The sequence below is a fragment of the Cydia pomonella genome, chromosome 11, assembly GCF_033807575.1.
Source record: "Cydia pomonella isolate Wapato2018A chromosome 11, ilCydPomo1, whole genome shotgun sequence".
NCBI classification, from domain to species: Eukaryota; Metazoa; Arthropoda; class Insecta; order Lepidoptera; family Tortricidae; genus Cydia; species Cydia pomonella.
The window spans coordinates 21730293-21757951 of NC_084713.1; the positions used below are offsets into that span (position 1 = coordinate 21730293).

Below are 27659 nucleotides of genomic sequence, written 5' to 3' on the forward strand. Positions count from 1 at the left end.
GGAGTGAATTGCGCTGTCTATGATTTGATTTATTTGTTCAAGTACTCTATGTATTGTAGCGCCACCTATTTAAAGTTTTTTGATGACACTTTTTGGTACATGGAGATTTCGTTCCTTATCTCCACCTTCCGTAAGATGGCAGTTAACGTATGTCACTACAAAGTTTTTTTGACAATACACCTTAATTTCAAATTCTCTTTCATAATATGTACAGAAGCAAATCGTGGTTCGTGTAAAATAAAACTGTGGCACGTAGATTGAATGTTTCCTTATTGTAAGAACTATTTTCCTGTATTAGATTTTCCTCTACCATTTAAATGTATATAGTGTCTCGCAATTTGAAACTTTATCTTAATGATAGGTGTTACTTCTATTGCAGACTTTGCAGCTGTCATCAAATATCTGATAAGGACAAATAAAATGTAATGACCAAAACGTGTCATAATGTCGTTCGTGAGTCGTGACAACCTACCTTTAAATTCGAGTAATGTATGCCCTTTCGGGTACTAATAAAGTAAAAAACTTTTTAACAAAAAATAAAATCGACTTCAGAAATTACCAAAAGCGCCATTACATACATGTGCCTATAACATTTGAAGAGTTCCCTCGATTTCTCCAAGATCCCATCATCGGGGTCTGACTTGGTGCCAACGGGACCATCTCGGGGTTATACCCGTTCGATAAAAAAAAAATTGAAAATTGGTTCACGATTCTCGGAGATATCGAGTAACATACAAACAAAAAAAAAATTCAGTCGAATTGAGAACCTCCTCCTTTTTTGAAGTCGGTTAAAAATAATATATACCTACTTTAAGCCAAGAATCCGATTCAATTGGACCCGGGTACGTCCTTAAACTACGTCGAAAAGAGAGGTATGGGCATTTTGAATGTCATCTTGCTTTGTGTGGTAAGGCACAGCTCAACGGATGTCATTCCAGATCTAGAGCAGAGCCCAACTGGGGAAAGTACCTCCACCTTACAGAAAACCGCAGCCAAATAATACTAGACCCTACTCATAGTGTTGTGTTCCTGCCGGTGAGTAAGGTTGCCAGAGCTCAACGAGGGGGCAGGTTGTTTAGGGTCGGCAACGCGCATGTAACTCCTCTGGAGTTGCAGGCGTAAATAAGCTACGGAGACTGCTTACCATCAGGCGGGCCGTATGCTTGTTTGCCACCGACGTAGTATAAAAAAAATCAGCTTTAATAATTCGTCGTTACTAATACAACCTTGAAGATTGCTCACGCTGATGCCATGGTCTTATCCATTCAGCTAGTTCCATTTTTATCACTTGTCACTATGTCCGTCACTTTCGCGCTTATACGCTCGTTGGAACGGGACAGGCATGGTGACAAATGATATAGAGCCGACCATCTTAGCCCTGCAGGATTGTCATACTCGTAGCACACAAAACAACGAAACAATTGAAAACTGTGACATATCAATGTCATTTTGAACATCAATCGTCCGAGATAGTATTTACGTTTAGTAGCAAATGTATTAACTCATACTTAACACTAATCAATATGTAAACAGGCCCTAAGCCAAGTGTACACGCTCGTACGGGGCCTTATAAGATAATAATAAATAAATAATAAATATTATAGGACATTATTACACAAATTGACTAAGTCCCACAGTAAGCTCAATAAGGCTTGTATTGAGGGTACTTAGACAACGATATTATATAATATATAAATATTTATAAATACTTAAATACATAGAAAACACCCATGACTCAGGAACAAATATCCATGCTCATCACACGAATAAGTGCCCTTACCAGGATTTGAAATTAAATATTGATTATCTCCGAAACGGAGTTAATTAGAATACCGGTGTCTTTGAGAAAGTTACTTAATTTAAGCTCAGGGATGCACCCTTGAAATTAACGAAAAAGAAACACGGTGTATGTATATCAACGACAGCTATGTCCCTGTTTGATTTTTTTCGAATTTCTAATAAATTATAGAAGGAGTTATTACTTAATTCCTTGATAAATAAATAAATTGTAGATGGGGTATTCTGATTTCGAAATGTCGAGCTCGATTCAAATTTAAGAGGAAAGAGGACGGCCGATTCTACATTCAAACGTAGTCCCCATTTTCCTCTCTGGATATTGACATTTTGGAAAATAATTTTACATAATTTGATGTATATTAACCATAGCTACTACGCTACGTTTGACTTTTTTCGATTTTTTTATTATTATAAAAATTAGGAGCGAAAAACAGATTTCATACAAAATTGTAAATGCTTCTAGCTCCTATACTAACTTAATAATGAAAAATTCGAAAAAAATTAAACGTAGGGACATAGGCTATAGTTGATATACAACAAATTGTGTCAAAATATTTTCAAAAATGTCAATATCCATAGAGGAAAATGAGGACTACGTTTGTATGCAATGAAAAGGTGACCGGTTTGGCCTAGTGGGTAGTGACCCCGTCTACGACGCCGATGGTCCCGGGTTCAAATCCTGGTAAGGGCATTTATTCGTGTGATGAGCATGGATATTTGTCCCTGAGTCATGGATGTTTTCTATGCATTTAAGTATTTATATATTATATATATATCGTTGTCGAAGTACCCTCAACACAAGCCTTATTGAGCTTACTGTAGGCCTTAGTCAATTTGTGTAATAATGTCGTATAATAATAAAATAATAATAAGTAAAAAGGTAATTTCTTCCGGGTCCTCCACTCGTCTTAACGAGCGATAGAAACTCCGATGCCTAGATTACGCATTGTTGCTACGAAGCTCACACATAACTGGTTTTAAGAACGGTTTTACTCTGAACACTACCTACAAGTATTTACTCATTCAGGAACACAAAGATTTCCTTACTGAATGACTTATCGAACCACAATAGCATTTCCTGTTGACGAGTTGCGAAACGAGCCATCGTCTGACCGCGACCCACATGCAGCACCTGGTTACCTCGATAACTATAAGGATCCTTCTTATATGGTCATTTCATACAATCCAGTTCATAAATATGTATACATTTCTTCACCTCGTTGCAAGGGATTAAGGTGAAGAAATGTATACATATTTATGAACTCGACTGTAAGGAAATGAATTGAGGTAAATGAACATTTATGAATGAAATCCTCACGGTCGAGGTTGAGGTTGCAAGAACGGGAGGCAGCTATCTATCGAGTGAGAATAGTACATTGTGCAACGAGGGGGGTAAGTGAAATTTCGGATACGAGGGAATTAAAGACCCGAGTTTGCAATATTCTTACCCCCGGAGTTACACACAATGTTTTTCATCGCACTTGTGAAGAAAAAACTAAATTTTAAGCGAAATAATTCTTAAATACGGTGACATATCAAACATTCGTCCGCCATTTTGTAATTTCTTGACAGGTTAGGCATCTTAGGCACAGACCTATTCGGTATTCAGCCACGATTTAAATTTAAGTAAAAATATTTAAAACGGCTGTTAAATTAATCAAATTAATAATTTTAAGCATAAACATAATAATTTATAATAATTCAGCCTATATACGTCCCACTGCTGGGCACAGGCCTCCTCTCATGCGAGAGGGCTCGGGCTATAGTCCCCACGCTAGCCCAATGCGGATTGGGGACTTCACATACACCTTTGAATTTCTTCGCAGATGTATGCAGGTTTCCTCACGATGTTTTCCTTCACCGAAAAGCTTAGTGGTAAATGTCAAATGATATTTCGTACATAAGTTCCGACAAACTCCGAGCCAGGATTTGAACCCGCGACCTCCGGATTGAAAGTCGGACGTCATATCCACTCGGCCACCACCGCTTATTATGTGTTGTTATGTGTTAAATTTGTTAAATATCAAAAAGCGGCGCCATCTTACCAGGCATCGGCTGAAGGTAGTGGCGCCATCGCTCGAAACGATGCCGCCACACCTTTGGCCTTTGATCTATCATATCAGTGAAAGAATAAGGATCAAAGTCAAATGGCGTTCTAAAAGTTTTGATCATGTGTCGAAAGATGGCAGTAAATTTACTGTGGCTACAAAATTTTATTTAGCAATCCACCTCTATTTCCTCTATTATATTTAATCATAAACAAAAATATTAAATTATAAACGTTAGTATTTTAGAGTAAAACTCATTTATGCTACTTCGTTTGTATGAATAAGTAACATAATAAAATAACTAGACCTATAGCTCCCTAGGTAGTTATAGCTTTTTTTTCACAATCCATAACTCCCGCGGGAACAAAATAGGCCTTTGTCCTTCAGTACACCTGCATGTAATAAGATCTTTTTCGTGAAAAGTAAATAATATGGGTATCGTTAAAAACGTTCTTACCAACTTTAATCCCCTTAGAGGTTAATAATTTCCATTGAATACATTTGTCTTGCGTTACCACGATATTAAAAAAAAAGTATATAAACCGATTATATTCTGTATAATGAATGCCTATGAAGCCGTTGATCCTGGGTTCGAATCTCGGCAAGGGCAAGTATGTTGAGCACAGATATTTATTCCTGAATCATGGATGTTTTCCATGTCTGTTTTATATATTGTTTTCTGAGTACCCACATCACAAGCCTTCTTGAGCTTACCGTGGGACTTAGTCAATCTGTGTAAGAATGTCCCTATAATATTTATTTATTTATTAAAATGGACAAACATCAAGGACGCAGCCACGCTAACAAGACTGGCCAAGCATAGAAAAGACTTTGCAAAGGTGGCCACCGACGCCCGCCAGGGCATGGCAGCAGAAAAAGCAGATTAAATGGGTGATAGTTATGCACATTGTAATTTTGACAGAGGTGAATGTTAAACTATATATTTTTCACCCATTGACCACGAACACAACGACTAATGAGTTCGAAACGTCGTTTTTAAAATTTATTATACCCTATTTCATCTGTTTACAGAGTTATACACCGTGTTTTTTTTTTATTTCCGTTAATTTCAAGGGTGCATTCCTGAGCTTTCGTCTTTAAGTCCCGAGGCGAGTCATTTATTGAGTCTTTTTTAAGAGAACTCAAAAGGACTCGAGTCTCCGAATAAAGACTCCGTCAACAATTTCATAGGTTTAACCTAAATAAAAGTAAAGAAATTTTGCGTTATTGTATTATTTGTGTGCTGTAACTAACTTAATACTTAAAGAAATAACTAATTCGAAATTTTGCAAACAAAATATTTAGAGTTCTCTGAAAAGGACTCAAGTCCCTACAAAAGACTCAAGTCTCTAACAAGTTGAAAGAACTCGAGTTTAGACTTAATATTTGAGTCATAAACTGAGTCGAGTTTCAAAGCAGAGGACTCAATGGACTCGAGTCTTAACCAACACTAATAACATGTGTGAGCGTCATTCCATAGCTCACGTTTTGTTCTGATGGTTTTGCAACCAATGGAATCCAAGACTGTTTTACATTCTTTAAGATATTATCTCACGAAGTTACTGGAATTACTTCCGATCATGTTGACATAAATACTTTGATGTGTTAACACATCTGTAGATAATTAAAAAAAAAGAGTAAAAATTATTTATTGTACACAAGATAACTTACACAGAAACGGAATAATTTCAATTTCTGTGTAAGTCATCTTGTGTACAATAAATAAATTTTACTCTTTTTTTTAAATTATCTACAGATTGTGTTATTATGTTAGCTGGCAGTGCCTTCCGTGTCCAGTGCAATATCGGATATAGATTGCTTTTGGGATTTCTGCGTTTTTGCATCGAATCTGGCATGTTTGCACGGATGATTTTTAGGGTTCCGAAGTCGACACGACAGGAACCCTTATAGTTTCGCCATGTACGTCTGTCTGTCCGTCTGGGCGTCTGTCCGTCTATCTGTCTGTCTGTACGTCTGTGGGTCCTGGATATATACATCAATCACGCCGCCAAGTGGTAGAATGAAAACTAAAAAAAAATGTTAGGGTGCCTCCCCTACACTTAAAGTGGGGATACATCCCCTACACCAAAAAAATATGAAAAAACTGTTTTCCTTTGTTACGCCTAATAGTCTACCTTCATGCCAAATTTCAAGTTTCTAGGTCATCTAGAAATGGGGTAGGTTTTTGGTCTAAGTCTTAATTTATATAATAATTATCAATATATGTTTTTTCCATAGAATTATCAATAATTTTCAGTTTTCAGTGTGTGGGTTAGGTTTTAGATTTAATTAATCGAATTAATCAATATATTATGACTTTTATTCCAAAAAGTTTTCCTTTAAAAACACCTAATAGCTTGTCTTGATGCCAAATATCAAGTTTCTAGATCATCTGGAAGCGGGTTACGTTTTTCACAGGTTTTTGATGTATAAGTCAGTCACAAAAATGCCGGTTTGTCCAATGACTAAGGGCACATTGTATATGAGTTTAAATCACAGATTAAGACAAACTATTAATACGTAATTAAGGCTGGTAGCGTGTTTATGAATAACGCCATTAGACTTGTTCTAAATAGCGAACGAATTAGTTCAACATATATAGGTACAGTCGGTGCCAACGTAAGTATCCGATTTCTACAGCTATTGTTCGTTTTAGTCGTTAGAAATCCGAAGATTAGAGAATCTGTAGAATTGGGAATCTGTAGACATGGGCCTAAACCATGTGTGGGTAAGAAACTATAATGAATAATTTAATCAAAATCGGGGAAGCGGATCTACTTATATTTATAAACAGTGATCGGAACTATGGGAGTAAAACTTTAACAAAACTTATCAAGCGGACGTAAAAAAAGTACTTAGCCTTAAACTTATTCGAATATCTATGAATGTAAATATTTTTATGGCTGTAAGTACTATACTATTCCTATCCCTATGGACATGAATATTTTTAGGGCTGTATGCACTATTTTATGTCCGCTTAACAAGTTTTGTTAAAGTTTTACTCCCATAGTTCCGATCACTGTTTATAAATCATATTTAAGTTCAAAAGAGATATCATACACCAAGTTTACCTCTGATCTGCCCATGAATTGCCCCCCTATCGTGTCTCTTTTTATTTTATTTTATTTTCTTATAGGGAGAAAAAAACAGATACCGGCCAATAACAATCTATCCTTTTGTAGACAAATCGGCATTTGCCACTTTTAGAATTCAGTTACCATATTTACAATTACTAATTAATTGAGTGCTAGTGCTACAATTTTCCTCAGTTTATTCTAATTAGCAGGAAGTGTCCATTACTGAGTACGTCTTTGATTACCCCCATTTACCTGTCCTAGAGACGCGCGGCCTTGCATTCCTTCCGGAGTAGACGCCAATTTTGCGAGTGTCATAGACTCAATCTGCATTCAAATTGAGGATGACTCGTGTTACCGACACGAAAACAAGCATGACCAACAGAGGCCGGAATTCTCGTGGCAGTTAAAATTGTCATTAGGGATTTTTATGTCGGGACTTCTCATCTTCTCACTGTAGTTATATATATAGTCCTCCTCACCGTTTTCGATGACGGCGACCCCAAATAAACACATTATGGACGTTGTCTAGCGTGAGCCCTAATGTGGCTGGCCAGGCCGAACTTGCTCTTAAGGCCCTGATCGACGGGCGAGTAAAACCGCGGTTTTGCGGCTCGTCGGTAATGCTCGCCGGTGTATCATTGCAATACCGCGGTATTATATACCGACGAGCCGGGCTCGTGGCTCGTCATGTATGTTTGATTTTTTATCGGCTCGCCATGAAACCGCGTGTCGATCATAACAAACTTCATATTTTGAGCACGACATCTTGAACCGACCGCGATCGCACGACTGTTTTGCTCGCTAGTCGATCAGCGCTGACGAGCCGCGAGTAAAACCGTCGCTCTAAAACCGCGGTATAATAGCTCGTACGTCGATCACCCGCTTTAAAACTTGCTGGCCAACTTTATTGTCACGCGTGCAATAGAGTATTTAAGAGCAAGTTCACTGTAGTTAGCAATGTATCGAACACTGCATGCAAGTTCTCGCGCCGTGTAAATGGGACTTTAGATTCGTAAGATTATTGTACAATAGAATCATAAGCATGTACTCATTATATAATAAGAGTATCTTACAAGAAGCCCTAACGATGTACATCCTACCGCCAATCTAAATTAAAGTACAATAAACAACTACCAGGAGCTCGTTTGCGATTTTTCTTGGGAATAGTTTAACAATTTAAGTGATTGAAAAAATTTATGTTTAAAACGAATTAATGTAATATATAGCAGTGTCCATTGCATTGGTAGAAGACCAGACGCGATTTATTTATTCAGTATAAATTTTATTTTGACACTTGGAGAGACTTTACACCTCCAAATCTTATTAGTATTGGTACTCTGACATTGGGGACCTTTTACATCTCCAGATTTAATGTGTTTTTAACCATAGAGACTATACATCTCTATTGTATTGTAGTAATTATTTATTTTAAGATTATTATAATGTATTGTAACGTAACTTTAGTAAAATGTTTAAGAAATGAATTTCTGCACAAATATGAATAAGTGATATTGAAATTACTATTAAAACAGTTATTCATCAATCAAATTTGTGTGTTTTTACACATCTTATACCTAAAATCAATGAAACTTTGACAATAATGAAGAATGTTTTTCGAACGAATGTAGGTATTTTGCATCTATAATATAAATTATAATATGCCGAGTTTCTTGCCGGTCCCATATTGGGATAATGTTGCTGGCGTAGCTTTATTAGACGTTTATAAACGCATTGTAATATTGCCTACTTGAAAAATAAACTATCTTTATCTTTATGTCTGCAGGATATTATGTTTTTTACAAGCTTTTATTTAGTTTCACCTGTCTCATTGTCTGTCTGTCGGTCTGTAATCAAATCTTGCAAGTTAAATTTGACCCACTTCCCGGTTTCCAATGAAGCTGAAAATTTGCATACATAATGTAATTCGGGTGACAATGCAATATTATGGTACCATCGAGCTGATCTGATGATGGAGACAGGAGGTAGCCACAGGAACTCTGTGATAATGATAAAACAACGCAACCTAATTGTGTTTGGGGTTTTTAGAATTGTCTCGATGAGTATTACTTGCCTGTGGAAAGAAAGGTACAGTCAGCGATAAAAGCTTGTTAGAAAAATGAAATTTTTGCCAAAAACATATTTATTCACACGACAAAAAGACGAACACACAGTAATTTCTTGTAATATTGAGTGAGGTGTCGTGGTTAAATTTATTATGCATTATGTATGACGTATTTAATTTTTCTGAATACAACAGGAAAATTCCCGAAAAAAATATATTGATTTTCTCCGGAATTTTCATCCCTACCGCGAACCCCGCGCCCGTTTAGTCTTTTCTATGGGAGCGAGGCGGCACGTGATTGGTTTTTTTTTATATAGTTGACGACAGCGTCTCAAAATAAATCTTATATATATATTTTTAATACTACGTCGGTGGCAAACAAGCATACGGCCTGCCTGATGGTAAGTAGTCTCCGTAGCCTATGCACGCCTGCAACTCCAGAGGAGTGCGCTTTGCCGACCCTAAACCCGCCTCCCCCCCCCCCCCCCCCCCCCCTCCGTTGACCCCCCTCCTTACTCACCGTCAGGAACACAACACTATGAGTAGGGTCTAGTGTTATTTGGCTGCGGTTTTCTGTAAGGTGGAGGTACTTCCCCAGTTGGGCTCTACTCTAGATCTGGAATGACATCCACTGGCTGTGCCCTACCACACAAAGCGAGATGAAATTCACAATGCCCATACCTCTCTTAGGTTAACTTATATCTTATAGTTGACTTAGGAGCCCATATATGAAAAGTACGCAATCTTAATTCAACCATTACAGTCAACGAGTAGTAATACATATAAAATGATTACTAGCTTCTTTCCGCGACTTCTGTGTCAAATGATGATAAAACTATCTTTACACGATTTTTTTACTAAATCGGTTCAGTTGTTTGATGCGACACAATGTGGCGTACCGTCTGATCCGGATCGCCACACTCGCATTCCGCTAACTCACTCACTCACTGCATTATTCAATTGCAGTTATTTTCTCACTTAACGGCATGCGACGATGACAGTAAATAGCAAATCACGACCTTGTTCATTACCAACTACAGTACCCCTAGTGTAACTTTGATCGACATCATAACGTGACGAACGCGTTTGAGTTAAGTCTCATTTTGTATAGGATTTTGAGTTTCCAAAACGTCCCGCTTGGCGCGTTCTTTCGAAATCCAATACAAAATGAGACTAAACGCAAACGCGTACGTCACGTTTGGAAATCGAATTTAGTTACACTAGGGGTACGGATCTAGAATGACGCTTACGATAAAATAGAATAATTATAATTTAAATAAATAAGCCGAACTAGTGTTGGTAGGAACTCGAGACTTCTGAGTCTCAATTTGAAGAACTTGAGTCGTTTTTACACGACTCTTCGCTTAAAGAACTTCCGAGTATTTTAAGTTCCGAGTACGAGTCCTTTATCGAGTCTTTTATGCGCAACTTAAAAGAAGTACAGCGTAGGTTTTATTTATTTATTTTAAACTTATTGCACGTAAGAGTGCAACAGGCGGACTTAATGCCACTATAGGCATTATCTACCAGTCAACCATAAGGGATCATAAGGTAGAGAAATAAACAAAAAACCGGACAAGTGCGAGTCGGACTCGCCCACCGAAGGTTCCGTACCTTTTAGTATTTGTTGTTATAGCGGCAATAGAAATACATAATCTGTGAAAATTTCAACTGTCTAGCTATCACGGTTCATGAGATACAGCCAGGTGACAGACGGACGGACGGATGGACGGATGGACGGATGGACGGATGGACGGACGGACGGACGAACGGACGGATGGATGGACAGCGGAGTATTAGTAATAGGGTCCCGTTTTACTCTTTAGGTACGGAACCCTAAAAACCGTAATTTTTGAGATAAGTAAAATTTCAACAAAAATACTATTATATGGTTAATTATAACTTATGACTATTAAATGATGTAAGCCTAAGCTATGTATTTAGTTTCGAGGCAATGCGTATAAGAAAAAAAAGTGTACATCATTTAAGAGTTCTCTTTCAAGGACTCAAGTCTTTATAAAAGACTCAGGTCTTATTAAGAACTCAAGTTTCTACTTAGTGACTATAGTTCTTTTTTTAGCATTATATTTAGCAAAAGGTAAACAATCTTAACGTGTTTTTTTAATGAAAATTATTGAAAACCGCTAGAAAATAATTAGTTCATATTATTTATGAAAGCAATAGAATGTAAACAATCGTATATGACTTATAATTGTTACATATTTGCTGTAACTCATTTTACAAAGGAGAATTTAAAAAAAAAGACACTCCAAGACACTTACCTTCTTTCTAATGTTAAAAAACGAACTATAGAGTGAAAAACTGAGTCAAGACTTAAAGCAGAGGACTCAAAAGAGTTGAGTCTTAACCAACACGAAGCCGAGCCCTTTTCATCAACTACTTTATTCAAAACAATAACAAACACCCATTAAAAATCCGTTTTTAAACTGATCGGTCATTAAATCGATATTAAAACAATGCGTGACGCAAAATAAATATGTTTGGTATTCCACGCTCGTAATATCGAGAAATGGATTAGAGCCACTGATCGCAGAGATTTAATTATGTAATTGTGGTTGGGGTTCACTAGTTATACTCATATCATTCAAAATGTTATCGGTACCCCTAGTGTAATTTTAGTCGATAGCGAAACGTGACGTACGCGTTTACGTTAAGTCTCATTTTGTATGGGTTTTTGAACAGCGCGCCAAGCGGGACGTTTTGGAAAGTCAAAAATCTCATAGGGGTACGGTTCGTTCGTTGGGAACGATTTTACAAGCTTTTATTTACTTTCACCTGACCGTTGTCTGTTTGTAATCAAATCTTGCAAGTTAAATTTGATCCACTTCCCGGTTTCCGATTGAGCTGAAAATTTGTATACATATGTAAGTCGGGTGTAAATGCAATATTATGGTAACATCGAGCTGATCTGATGATGGAGACAAGAGGTGGACATAGGAACTCTGTGATAAAACAACACAACCTAATTGTGTTTGGGGTTTTTAGAACTGTCTCGGTGAGTATTAGTTGCCTGTGGAAAAAGTACAGTCAGCGATAAAAACTTGGACCAAAAGTACTATCGAGCTGATCTGATGATGGAGACAGGAGGTGGCCATAGGAACTCTGTGATAAAACAACGTAACCTAATTGTGTTTGGGGTTTTTAGAACTGTCTTGGTGAGTATTAGTTGCCTGTGGAAAAAAAGTACAGTCAGCGATAAAAGCTTGTACCAAGAATGATTTTTTGGCCAAAAACTTATTTTTTTTTACAATTCAATAAAATTTTATGGATAGACAGAAATCTTGTTCAGTATATAAGCGCATAAAAAAGTATGGCATGTTCGTAATTTAACAGAAAATTACAGCAGTTCACCAAAATCAACATTCTCAATGATTATTATTCATACAAAAAATCACATATTCAGGCTCAATAACGCTTTTCTCTTAAAAGTGGAGAGTATTTTTTTTTTTTATAACGATAGGCAAGCGTTTGACCACGATCTCACCTGATGGTAAGTGATGATGCGGTCTACGGTGGAGCACGCTTACCTATGAGATACCTATTTACCCTAGCCTTGAAGAGACCCAGATTGTACTCATGCGGAAACACAGACTCGGGCAGGGCATTCCACTCCTTGGCAGTTCGCATAAGAAATGTTGAAGCAAAACGCTTCGTGCGTATTTGTGGAATACCTACCATGAAGCGATGCCGGAGTGCCGATTGTCTGGTTGTCATGTATTCAAAGTATTTTAAATACTTGAAAGACTCAGATCTCGGATCAAACAACACACATTTTGTTATTCTTAGTTAATCACCACTCAAAAAGGAGCAGTAATAACTTTAACTGGCCATTGGTAATATTAATAATTGTCAGAAAGAAAACTTTCGTGAGACATATTCTTATTGACGAATCCAAATAAGTATAACCGTGGTATCTACATATTGTCAGAAAGGTTTATGAATTGTCATTCTGTACCTGTGACGAAGCGCTGATGGCCTAGCTGTAAGAGCGTGCGACTTGCAATCCGGAGATCGCGGGTTCAAACCCCGACTCGTACCACTGAGTTTTTCGGAACTTATGTACGAAATATCATTTGATATTTACCAGTCGCTTTTCGGTGAAAGAAAACATCGTGAGGAAACCGGACTAATCCCAACCAGGCCTAGTTTACCCTCTGGATTGGAAGGTCAGATGGCAGTCGCTTTCGTAAAAACTAGTGCTACGCCAAATCTTGGGATTAGTTGTCAAGCGGACCCCAGGCTCCCATGAGCCGTGGCAATATGCCGGGACAACGCGAGGAAGAAGGATTCTGTACCTGTGATGCGTAACACCAGCGTTAAAGATAAACTGCGACATCCAACACGCACTAAACATGATCGGCAACACTATTAAATAGTAAATCCTCCGCTGATACGCCCCGAACTCGCCCAACTCATCGAGTATCTCATCCAGGTCGGTAGGCACATTGCTGGACATCACCAACATATCACTGAACACTAAATTGTCCTGTATGGCATCACCGGATTGCGTGCTCATAGTTACAGGTATTATTGGATGGTGGATCTTGAAAGAGCTGAACTCATGTATTTAAACTAATCTGTACCGGTATTGGGACATTTTGATGATATTGACAGATGACAGAGGATTTCAATATTTATTACGCTTTGTTTACGCTTGACGTATACAATTTTTTTTGTCTCTGCCAGTATATCGTTTGAGGTGTGTAGGAATTATGTGAAAGTGAGTGTGCGGAAAAGAAGAAAGAAGTGCCTATTTCAGCGTTCAAACTACGGAAGGTGGAGATAAGGAACGAAATCTCCATGTACCAAAAAGTGTCATCAAAAAACTTTAAATAGGTGGCGCTACAATATCTAGAGTACTTGAAGAAAAAAATCAAATCATAGACAGCGCAATTCACTCCGTCATAAGGCCTAGGTTCTTAGCTACTCTAGCGCTACTGTGGAGAGATTTGGAACTATTATTTATAGCTGACAGCTGGACACTTTTGCAACAGTTCTACCATAAGAGATGCCACTCCTCTTAGTTCCACAATCCATAGTTCAGGAATAAAAAGCTTGGAGGATTTAAAAACTAGAGACGCCTTGACTGTAATTTTCTGTAGAAAACAGTTTGCCGATATTTGAGGGGGGATTAAATGTAAAAATAAAAAAAAACTTATTTTAATTACTCATTTTCACGGTATCCTGCCTTTTCGCTGAAAATTGTAATGCCGAATTTCTCTTGCTAACCAAATAAAAAATTTCGCCGACGTTTTAGTTGGCATAATAACTTTTACCAAATAATTATTTCGCAACCATTTCATTTCCCAACCCATAGTTGGGAAATGAAAATTGTAAAGTTGTGAAACGATTATGTGAAGTTGGGAAATGAAATTCGCCCAAATGAAATTTCGGCGAAAAGTTGGTTGGCAAGTGAAATTCGGAAATATAATTTTCGTCGAAAAGGCAGAGAACCCATTATCACAGCAAACTCTCAACAGTCATAAATACCAGAGACCCTACTGGCACTTAAGTCCTGTATGCTAATTTCCGCCATTTTGAATATTATCCAAAAAACGAAACTACACAAAAATTATATCTGATTACCAAACCTGCTCATAAAATTTCACGAGAATCAGTTGAGAAATGAGACTTGTAGAGACATCCGAACATACGAAATAACTTTTGCCCAAGCTGAAACGGAGCCAATGCTGTCTTGGCTTTAGTGGATTGTCTTGGTAATTGGCCTCGTGTAAAACTTGTCTTATTCTTTTCCGAGCCTGTTAATTGTCATTTGATTTGAGGTAAGTCTAAAAGCAAACCCTTATACAGCAAAAACCAACTTTGCTCTCTTGTTGCACAATCTACTCTTGTTAAGGTTCCTCCTCCCGCAAAATACCATAAAACTAAGTTACTCTGAACCTTTTTTTATATTAAATATGACACTCTTTGAGCAGAAAAAAATAACAATCTAAAATATATGAGAAATGATATGGTTTTTCTGGAAATCTATTTTAATTCAAATGAGTGTAGAAAAAAAACTTGAAGTCACCCCTATTTATTTCAGTTGTATCTTTATTACTACTAATATAATATTTTCGATAAAAGTATCGAAAATATAATGTAAAATAAAACGATTTGGTTTTCTTGCTTTTTGCAAATTCATAAAACTATGCCTCAATTTCTAAAAAAATAAGCCTAAATTCCGCCTAGGTTTCAACCATCACCCCGCTCTCATTCGTATAGTCATTACGGGGCAAGTCGCGTTGCTAGACGGCCCTGTGCTGCGACGCGCGCGAGCACGCGAAATTCTATTCTAGTAGTTCGGTGAGGGGTATAATAATTATAAGCTCCGCCTACACGCGCGAGGTCGTTGGCATCGGATGCAGCCTTAATCTACGTGTACTCTACTTGTACAAACAGCAACTCTCTTAACCTGACCCTTATTCCTCTTGTAACAAGGTCCACCTATGGACAGTTAACAGTGTGGGCGATGGTACAGTACCTGTGAGGCGTTTTGCTAGCATTGAAGACGTACTGAGACTTCCAAAAAGCACTAAACATGATAGGCAGCACAATAAAGCAATAGTTTTTCAGCTGATAAGTCCCGCACTCGCCCAGTTCAATAAGAATCTTGTCCAACGAAAATGGCACATTACTGGACATCGCCACCACATTATTATTGTACACTAAGTAATCATTTTGTATGGCATCATCGCCTCGGCTGTTCATACGCATTATTTAACCATCATATTAGTTTATATTTAAACCGCTAGAAAATAATTAGTTCATATTATTTATGAAAGCAATAGAATGTAAACAATCGTATATGACTTATAATTGTTACATATTTGCTGTAACTCATTTTACAAAGGAGAATTTAAAAAAAAAGACACTCCAAGACACTTACCTTCTTTCTAATGTTAAAAAACGAACTATAGAGTGAAAAACTGAGTCAAGACTTAAAGCAGAGGACTCAAAAGAGTTGAGTCTTAACCAACACGAAGCCGAGCCCTTTTCATCAACTACTTTATTCAAAACAATAACAAACACCCATTAAAAATCCGTTTTAAACTGATCGGTCATTAAATCGATATTAAAACAATGCGTGACGCAAAATAAATATGTTTGGTATTCCACGCTCGTAATATCGAGAAATGGATTAGAGCCACTGATCGCAGAGATTTAATTATGTAATTGTGGTTGGGGTTCACTAGTTATACTCATATCATTCAAAATGTTATCGGTACCCCTAGTGTAATTTTAGTCGATAGCGAAACGTGACGTACGCGTTTACGTTAAGTCTCATTTTGTATGGGTTTTTGAACAGCGCGCCAAGCGGGACGTTTTGGAAAGTCAAAAATCTCATAGGGGTACGGTTCGTTCGTTGGGAACGATTTTACAAGCTTTTATTTACTTTCACCTGACCGTTGTCTGTTTGTAATCAAATCTTGCAAGTTAAATTTGATCCACTTCCCGGTTTCCGATTGAGCTGAAAATTTGTATACATATGTAAGTCGGGTGTAAATGCAATATTATGGTAACATCGAGCTGATCTGATGATGGAGACAAGAGGTGGACATAGGAACTCTGTGATAAAACAACACAACCTAATTGTGTTTGGGGTTTTTAGAACTGTCTCGGTGAGTATTAGTTGCCTGTGGAAAAAGTACAGTCAGCGATAAAAACTTGGACCAAAAGTACTATCGAGCTGATCTGATGATGGAGACAGGAGGTGGCCATAGGAACTCTGTGATAAAACAACGTAACCTAATTGTGTTTGGGGTTTTTAGAACTGTCTTGGTGAGTATTAGTTGCCTGTGGAAAAAAAGTACAGTCAGCGATAAAAGCTTGTACCAAAAATGATTTTTTGGCCAAAAACTTATTTTTTTTTTACAATTCAATAAAATTTTATGGATAGACAGAAATCTTGTTCAGTATATAAGCGCATAAAAAAGTATGGCATGTTCGTAATTTAACAGAAAATTACAGCAGTTCACCAAAATCAACATTCTCAATGATTATTATTCATACAAAAAATCACATATTCAGGCTCAATAACGCTTTTCTCTTAAAAGTGGAGAGTATTTTTTTTTTTTATAACGATAGGCAAGCGTTTGACCACGATCTCACCTGATGGTAAGTGATGATGCGGTCTACGGTGGAGCACGCTTACCTATGAGATACCTATTTACCCTAGCCTTGAAGAGACCCAGATTGTACTCATGCGGAAACACAGACTCGGGCAGGGCATTCCACTCCTTGGCAGTTCGCATAAGAAATGTTGAAGCAAAACGCTTCGTGCGTATTTGTGGAATACCTACCATGAAGCGATGCCGGAGTGCCGATTGTCTGGTTGTCATGTATTCAAAGTATTTTAAATACTTGAAAGACTCAGATCTCGGATCAAACAACACACATTTTGTTATTCTTAGTTAATCACCACTCAAAAAGGAGCAGTAATAACTTTAACTGGCCATTGGTAATATTAATAATTGTCAGAAAGAAAACTTTCGTGAGACATATTCTTATTGACGAATCCAAATAAGTATAACCGTGGTATCTACATATTGTCAGAAAGGTTTATGAATTGTCATTCTGTACCTGTGACGAAGCGCTGATGGCCTAGCTGTAAGAGCGTGCGACTTGCAATCCGGAGATCGCGGGTTCAAACCCCGACTCGTACCACTGAGTTTTTCGGAACTTATGTACGAAATATCATTTGATATTTACCAGTCGCTTTTCGGTGAAAGAAAACATCGTGAGGAAACCGGACTAATCCCAACCAGGCCTAGTTTACCCTCTGGATTGGAAGGTCAGATGGCAGTCGCTTTCGTAAAAACTAGTGCTACGCCAAATCTTGGGATTAGTTGTCAAGCGGACCCCAGGCTCCCATGAGCCGTGGCAATATGCCGGGACAACGCGAGGAAGAAGGATTCTGTACCTGTGATGCGTAACACCAGCGTTAAAGATAAACTGCGACATCCAACACGCACTAAACATGATCGGCAACACTATTAAATAGTAAATCCTCCGCTGATACGCCCCGAACTCGCCCAACTCATCGAGTATCTCATCCAGGTCGGTAGGCACATTGCTGGACATCACCAACATATCACTGAACACTAAATTGTCCTGTATGGCATCACCGGATTGCGTGCTCATAGTTACAGGTATTATTGGATGGTGGATCTTGAAAGAGCTGAACTCATGTATTTAAACTAATCTGTACCGGTATTGGGACATTTTGATGATATTGACAGATGACAGAGGATTTCAATATTTATTACGCTTTGTTTACGCTTGACGTATACAATTTTTTTTGTCTCTGCCAGTATATCGTTTGAGGTGTGTAGGAATTATGTGAAAGTGAGTGTGCGGAAAAGAAGAAAGAAGTGCCTATTTCAGCGTTCAAACTACGGAAGGTGGAGATAAGGAACGAAATCTCCATGTACCAAAAAGTGTCATCAAAAAACTTTAAATAGGTGGCGCTACAATATCTAGAGTACTTGAAGAAAAAAATCAAATCATAGACAGCGCAATTCACTCCGTCAATAAGGCCTAGGTTCTTAGCTACTCTAGCGCTACTGTGGAGAGATTTGGAACTATTATTTATAGCTGACAGCTGGACACTTTTGCAACAGTTCTACCATAAGAGATGCCACTCCTCTTAGTTCCACAATCCATAGTTCAGGAATAAAAAGCTTGGAGGATTTAAAAACTAGAGACGCCTTGACTGTTATTTTCTGTACAAAACAGTCTGCCGATATTTGCGGGGGAGGGGCACGTCAAATGTAGGTACGTTAGTCCATACAATACATATGACCATTGGCCGAGCTTTTCGACAGAAGGGTAAGTTCTTAAAGGTGTCTCCAGTTGTCAAATCCTACAAGATAAAAAATGATAATTGCATTATTTATAATCTTCTCTATGGCGAAGCTACCATAAGAGGACATGTTTTTTAAATACCTATCTATTCCAATTTTTAACCCCGGAATGTCTGTCTGTGGTATCGTAGCTCTCAAACAGATGGACTGATTTATATGCCTTTTTTACGTGAGTTTCCGTGTGATGGTAAGAACCATTCAAACTGCTGGATCGATTTTTATCAAACATAGCTAAGAAGCTATGTTTGATAAAAATCGATCCAGCAGTTTGAAGACTATCAGCTCTTTTCCAAAATGATGTTAGGCATTTTCGGCATAAAATGGTTCAAAATCCAATGATTAGCGTACGGTTATTTTAAATTTTTACTTTAATAGTAATTATCCTCCGCGGAAGTGCAAGTAATGCTCCAAGATCTGGCTGCGTAGACAAGATGCCAATCATTAACGCCCCGTAGCGAACGAAACGCAACTATCTGTGTCGCACTAATATGGAAAAGTGATAGAGAGAGATAACTACGCTACGCTACGGAGCGTGAACGATTGGTATCTTGTCTACGCAGCCTGAGCCACGCTACGCTAGCCTTCAAGTTGGAAACGTCATATTTCATTGAAAGTCTTACGTTCTGTCTGGGCTGTCAAAATCGCTGTTAAGTTATCTTGGTCTGATTGTAGACCTCGTGATTAGCGAAATGTAAAAATAAAATAAAAACTTATTTTAATTAGTCATTTTCACGGTATCCTGCCTTTTCGCCGAAAATTGTAATGCCGAATTTCACTTGCCAACCAAATATTTCGCCGACGTTTTAGTTGGCATAATAACTTTTACCAAATAATTATTTCGCAACTATTTCGAAAATTAATTAGAAAATTGTAAAGTTGTGAAACGATTATGTGAAGTTGGGAAATGAAATTCGCCCAAATGAAATTTCGGCGAAAAGTTGGTTGGCAAGTGAAATTCGGAAATATAATTTTCGTGGAAAAGGCAGAGAACCCATTATCAGAGCAAACTCTCAACAGTCGTAAATACCATAGACCCTACTGGTACTTAAGTCCTGTATGCTAATTTCCGCCATTTTGAATATTATCCAAAACACGAAACTACACAAAAATTATATCTGACCATTGATGTACGTAATAGGTATCTGACTACCAAACCTGCTCATAAAATTTCACGAGAATCAGTTGAGAAATGAGACTTGTAGAGACATCCGAACATACGAAATAACTTTTGCCCAAGCTGAAACGGAGCCAATGCTGTCTTGGCTTTAGTGGATTGTCTTGGTAATTGGCCTCGTGTAAAACTTGTCTTATTCTTTTCCGAGCCTGTTAATTGTCATTTGATTTGAGGTAAGTCTAAAAGCAAACCCTTATACAGCAAAAACCAACTTTGCTCTCTTGTTGCACAAACTACTCTTGTTAAGGTTCCTCCTCCCGCAAAATACCGTAAAACTAAGTTACTCTGAACCTTTTTTTATATTAAATATGACACTCTTTGAGCAGAAAAAAATAACAATCTAAAATATATGAGAAATGATATGGTTTTTCTGGAAATCTATTTTAATTCAAATGAGTGTAGAAAAAAAACTTGAAGTCACCCCTATTTATTTCAGTTGTATCTTTATTACTACTAATATAATATTTTCGATAAAAGTATCGAAAATATAATGTAAAATAAAACGATTTGGTTTTCTTGCTTTTTGCAAATTCATAAAACTATGCCTCAATTTCTAAAAAAATAAGCCTAAATTCCGCCTAGGTTTCAACCATCACCCCGCTCTCATTCGTATAGTCATTACGGGGCAAGTCGCGTTGCTAGACGGCCCTGTGCTGCGACGCGCGCGAGCACGCGAAATTCTATTTTAGTAGTTCGGTGAGGGGTATAATAATTATAAGCTCCGCCTACACGCGCGAGGTCGTTGGCATCGGATGCAGCCTTAATCTACGTGTACTCTACTTTTACAAACAGCAACTCTCTTAACCTGGCCCTTATTCCTCTTGTAATAAGGTCCACCTATGGACAGTTAACAGTGTGGGCGATGGTACAGTACCTGTGAGGCGTTTTGCTAGCATTGAAGACGTACTGAGACTTCCAAAAAGCACTAAACATAATAGGCAGCACAATAAAGCAATAGTTTTTCAGCTGATAAGTCCCGCACTCGCCCAGTTCAATAAGAATCTTGTCCAACGAAAATGGCACATTACTGGACATCGCCACCACATTATTATTGTACACTAAGTAATCATTTTGTATGGCATGATCGCCTCGGCTGTTCATACGCATTATTTAACCATCATATTAGTTTATATTTAAGGAAATTTCACTCAACACGAAAAGTATGTGGAGTCCTCGTAAAATAGACTCCACAAGGTACGATGTATGTTGTACTTGAACACATCAAACGATACTTTGAAATGTATGGAGTTCGTCTAAACGGGGACAAAAATTAAATAGACTAGAGCGCGTTATACGTAAACTTAGAAATTTTGTTTATATTTTACTGACAGATGATTTTAAGATGTACATTTGACATTTGGCTTTATTGGTTTTGGGAATTTTGGATGCATGAAGGTAGGATAGTTATTTATGATGATTTGATGTTGTTTCAATGCAAAGAGTTATACATTGCAGTGTTGGCCGAATGTTAATTGCAATTGACAATTAACCGCAACGGACGGTTACAGTTTACGGGTTAATTTGTAATGGTTAATTGTCAATTTTAATTAACGTTTTGTACCTAATAATATTTATTTTCGTCCACACCTCCCTTATTGCACAGTGTACTATTACGTCATCAATAAACTGATATCCTTGTAAGTACATTTGCAATCAATTAGAAGTTATTCCTTTTTATCTAAGCACTATCAGCGATTTTCAATATCAGCAAAGTAATTCGATAAATTGATATGTGTCGCGACACACACCCGCCTTATAATTCTGTAGCAAAGGTCAATAACCTTACTTATTAATAAATAAATAATAATAAATAAATATTATAGGACATTATTACACAAATTGACTAAGTCCCACAGAAAGCTCAATAAGGCTTGTGTTGAGGGTACTTAGACAACTATGTATATATAATATATAAATATTTATAAATACTTAAATACATAGAAAACACCCATGACTCAGGAACAAATATCCATGCTCATCACACGAATAAATGCCCTTACCAGGATTTGAACCCGGGACCATCAGCTTCGTAGGCAGGGTCACTACCCACTAGGCCAAACCGGTATAATGACACCTACCCACTTTACTAATTTTTCCTACTCCTCTACTGTTATCTGTCATTTATGCATTCATTAACACGAATATAAGAACATACATAAAAGATTTCAAGAAAAGTCTATATTGTCTATTCCTCATAAAAGCTCTTGTGCTTTTAATCGCTATAACGTTACTGCGATTAATGGCTACCAACCTAACAAAACCAAAACGAATACAGTTTTAAACTAAGTGCATTGCTGCCAACTTACAAAATATTCATTTGGCTGCATAGTAAAAATAATTACTTCATTAGTCAGAAACATGCATGTGACACCCGTAATATAGCAACACCCATAGACTACGAAGACCGCTTAGCGTTGCTTGTTAGTCTCCGTAGGCTACGGTGGCCAAAATTGAGAAAAAACTGTCCAAAAAATTAATTTAACAAGTAGCAAGTACCAGGGCCTCATGAGTTACGAGGAGGTGTCGCCGACCGGCCGGCCGCGGCCCGGGGCGGGCCGGGCGCGTAACAAGGTATGCTCGCGCGTCTTGGCTATATACTTTTGCTGTAATTTGTTTACCTAAATTAAGATTTATTTTTGTTGACTCGTAGGAAAAATATTGTATGCAACGTTGTATAAGTAGGTCAAAAAATGCTCGTGGCGTATTCCTTTACAATGTCCGCCTATGCCTTCGGCTCCGGCTCACATTGTAACTCACCCCACTCGCCTTTTTTGACCCTTCTTATGCAACTGTTGCATAAAATACAATTAAATACCTAAAGAAACAGACTAAGACTATAGCTAGAAGCTACTTACACCGACCGGTCTGGCCTAGTGGGTAGTGAGAGTGACCCTGCCTATGAAGCCAATGCTCCTGGATTCGAATCCCGGTAAGGGCATTTATATGTGTGATGAGCACTAATTTGAATACAATAATTTATTTCTGTATTAGCTAAATTTCTCTGAAGTGAAATGTATAATTTCTTTGAGAAAATAAAGTTCTATAAACCTAATCTGTGTAAGAATGTCCCTATAATATTGATTTATTTATTTACACTTACGTAATTGCTCGTTCACGTATAGTCAGTTGACGAAGTTACCAAGCATTTAATTTGTTTGTGACAAAAAGGTTTAAATAATTAGGTAATGCCTCACCGACGGAGTGAATTGGAATTAAATAATCCATTCAAGCATTCGATTCAGCGAATCGGTCTAGTTACTAACTTGATTGCTTTTTTGTACTTACCTACTTATTTATCTCAACTACTTCGTTTCATTTTTGCCCGAATGACAGAAAAAAACAATAATAAAATAATAACCTCCACCTTACAGAAAACCGCAGCCAAATAACACTAGACCCTACTCATAGTGTTGTGTTCCTGCCGGTGAGTAAGGTTGCCAGAGCTCAAAGAGGGTGCGGAGTGTTAGGGGCGGCAACACGCATGTACCTCTGGAGTTGCAGGCGTCCATAGGCTACGGTAACCGCTTACCACCAGGCGGGCCGTATGCTTGTTTGCCACCGATTAGTATTAAAAAAAATATATTCGGGGACAATCTTATTACTTATAACACATTTCGAACTAGTCCCGAACTAATCAAAGCTTGTATTATACTATAATGTATACAACATAGAAAACATCCACAACTCAGGAGCAATAATTCGTGAAAATACACAAATAAATGGCCTTACCAGGAATCGAATCCGGGACATCCAGATTCGTATATTTTGATAGCCCAGACGGTTAACGGGTTAATAAACGTAAACCTTCTAGGAACTTATGACATTTACGTAACACTTGCACCATCTGGGCTATCAAAATGGCTGCCAAATTATCTTGGTCTGACTCTATGTTCTTTGGTGTGTCCTACCGCCTAAATACCTTGATAGACATTGGCATTAAAGAAATGCTTTCTCCATAAACGCCTACCCTATATATTTAACAGCCTGCCCTCTGACATCAGGCAGGAAGCCAACAAAGTTAAGTTAGGTAAAAAGCTGCGTAGTTACCTTGTAAACTGCATAAAACAATTATTAAGCATATAGATATAGAAACGAATTGCATTGTAATATAAATATAAATATAAGAGAGTAGAGACTGCACGATCCCACAGTCAAACCGTGTAAACTGTTTTGTGGGACTCCGTATCTGTTTGAGATGTATCATTTTATGTTAATAATAAATAATAAATAAAAATAAATATTGCAATATATTAAGCACTGTTGTAATATATGTCCTATTTATATACTGGTTTTTAATAAAAAAAATTAAAAAAAAAAATGAAAAAAATGAAAAATGATTTATTCTCTCACAAGCATATTTAACAAAATACAGGTTGGTGTCCCTTTTTAAGTATAGATATACCTGTGTTAAGGAACACCGCTCTTCCTTAGTCAAGTCAAATATCAATCAAATCTAAAAAATGTGTAGTGTGCATCTTTAAACACACGTACAATACAAACATCAATTGCGTCTAAGTATCAAAGCTAAAAGAAAATATTTCGAAGCGTAGGTATAAACGTATTTATTGAAGTTAGCATGAATTTTTAATGTATGTTTTTAAAACACGTATAATTTAGAAAAATATTCATACATATATGTTCGATTGAAAAGCCACTTATTTATTCAGTCAGGTCTTAAGTGTTTTGTTTCTTAAATAAATTCAGGTCACAAAACTGCTTTTGTCTGCCGAATTTCTTTTGTTTCTTTTTTTTTGTTCTTATGTCGGTCGAGAGACAACCATTTGCATTAAAATATTTTTTTTGGAAATAAATACCTGCCTTTTTAATTGATTTAAATTATTTTGCTTTTCTAATCCGCACTTCATAAAATAATTAATTGAGTAACTTAATAAAAATCTACTTCATAGTTTTTACGCTACGGTAGATCACACAACACAAATACCCACAATCAAGCCCCGAACAGACGTAGCGATAGTATAGGGACCGTGCGCGTTGGAGGGTCTGCCATCTTGTGGTCTGAATCGGAACCATAAACAGGCACATTTACACGTCAAGTGTTTTCTTGTGCATAGTAGGTTCTGCCATCTTGTGGGCTCCATCGGAACAAAAAACATCACATTTACGCCTCGCGCCAAAAATCTGACGGCTCCTGTGCTGCCTCCTATAGTTCATGCACGCTCCCTATACCAAAAAATATCTTATGCACAACGCATCTTACTATATATTTTACGTAACATTTGACAGAGTGCACACATGAAGCTATAAGATATATTTTGGTATGTTACGATATCTTATAGCAAGGCATATTAAGATACCTTGCGATATATAGCTCGGTATATTACGATATATTTTGGTACATTTCATCTCTCTCACAATGTAGACCTTAACCAAAGATCATTGACCCAACACCGTGAAACTAAATATTTTTTTTTTCTATTACTGATTTGTTTTATTGAATCTATAATTATTAGTCGTAAAATAGTATTTTATTTTGACTTGTAAGCTGTACCTTTATTTTACCAATAAAATTCTGTATTCTGTAGGTGCTAGACAGACAGCGATATATATTTTGGTGTCGTTGGCGTGTGTGGTGCTTAGCTATGGCATATTAGCTATGGTATATTAATATACATATTTTATCGCTCCGTCTGTGACGGGCGTCACACATTAGGTACTATAATGACAACTAAACGTGTTGGCTTTGTCGTAATCGGGTAACACTATAGTATTTAATTCACTGACAATTATTTGATTCAGTATAACTTTCATATGTACAAACTATTAAATTTACTTAATTTTATATTATACACATAGTTTTAAGATTAGACCCTATGCACTTTATATTGCTATGCCCTTACAGGGTCCATGTGGAACTACCCAGACTTTGTAATATCGATAATACCATGGTTGCAATAAATAAATAAATATGAAATATGAAATATAAAATTGTTACGATATCAGTACCAACAAATCAAGGTATTGATATTTTTAGTATTTAAGTAATATTTACACTGATAGCAAGATTATCAATTGCTGTAGCTGTATATTCATTTTAACTGAATTTTTCCATTTTGTAAAAGCAAGGATTTTCATCATCATCATATCGGCCTTTTCTCGCTCAATTCTGAGCATAGGCCTCTCTTCTCGTCCAGAAGTGATTTGTAACCTATCGTCTACCCAACAAGCTAATGGATGCCAGGAGCTCCTTTTCTCCTAAGTTTCTTTATTGATTAAAAAAGATAGGCAAGTTTTTTAAAAAGTAAAAATAAAACGAACCTGTGTGGGACCATGCCAGCATTGAAGACATATTGCGCATTGTACACCGCACTGAACATTATAGGGATCATGATCAGGCAGTAATTCAGGACCTGGTATCTCCCGAACTGGCCAAGCTCCGCCAGGATCGCGTCACAGTTCACATCTTTCGCCATTTTACCCTCAATTCACACACGCAAACTATAGTTCTTTAGAAACACTATTGTTTTGTTTTCCACTCAAAAAAAGTTGTCCAAAAACAGAAAATGCACTTAAAGGCTCGTTCAAAAACGACTAGCGTCTTTATCCTTTCATACGTGAATGGGTTACTAAAATCGTGATTTCAAACTTAGAATAAAAAAAACAATTTAAAAAAAAGGTGATACAAAAATGTGGCCTGGATCGTAATATAGCACACGAAAGAAAAAAATTGTCGCGTATTATGTACGCGCGTTTTTTGTCGAAACGTGTGCGTCGCTCGACGCGCCGCGGACGTCTGAATCGTCTGATAGCGGGTGATAAGCGCACGCGCTGCTCAGGTGTAGTAAGGACCTTAATTAGGGTCTGCGAGATTCACTTCCGAATGCCAAGCACAATGTCGATATTGTTATGAAACGTATTTAAATACTTACCTAGACTCTATTCAATAATTTATAAATGGCGTCAAAATTTTAAAAGATGTTCTCGATTCTTTAGAAAGTTTTTTGTGTTTCCCAATTTTTAGGGCTACGTACCAAAAAGCAACAATAGGAACCCTTTTGGTGCGACTCTGTCCGTCCGTCTGTCTGTCACATCGCTAAATATCTGGAGAACCACTTCAGCTATCGATTTGAAATTTGGAATAGTTGTGAACAGTGCCTACCCAGTCACACTGAAAATATTATATTTTTATTAACTATGGAAAATGCCCAATATGAAGAGGGGACAAAATTTAAAAGTCTAGTGACTAGGTCAATTAGGGTATCATTGTATCGTTTGAAACGGATCAAATTGTACAATCCATTTTTTTTTATAGTGAATAAAAATATTTATGAAGGAAAAGGTAAAAAAATACCACTTTTTGATATTTAACCAATTTGACTCATATCAGTAAAAGGATAAGGATCAAATTCAAATGACGTTCTATAAGTTTTAATTATGTGTCGAAAGATGACTACATAATTGGTAAATTTAAGTCGCGACAAATTTTGCTTTGACAATATACCTCTATTTCAAATTCTCTTTGGTATGATCAAGTCTTTCGCCGTTATCGTTACACGAGATAATTTAGTAAAACGAACTCCCACTTGACCGGTTTTTTTAAATTTGTTGGACCGATTTCAGTAGGAAAAACAAGTAAGCTCACCTATTTATGTTTAT

The 27659-nt window shown here is 37.1% G+C and overlaps 1 protein-coding gene across 1 annotated transcript in view; it reads right to left on the reverse strand.

Annotated features, from left to right (window-relative positions):
* LOC133522536 (organic cation transporter protein-like) overlaps positions 1-26884 on the reverse strand; it is a 49877-nt gene extending 22993 nt beyond the window's left edge. Inside the window, exon 1 of the mRNA XM_061857902.1 lies at positions 26322-26884. Within this exon, the coding sequence (XP_061713886.1) occupies positions 26322-26476 (155 nt within the window). The 5' untranslated portion in view covers positions 26477-26884. The remainder of the gene's footprint in view (positions 1-26321) is intronic.
* Positions 26885-27659: the final 775 nt, after the last annotated feature.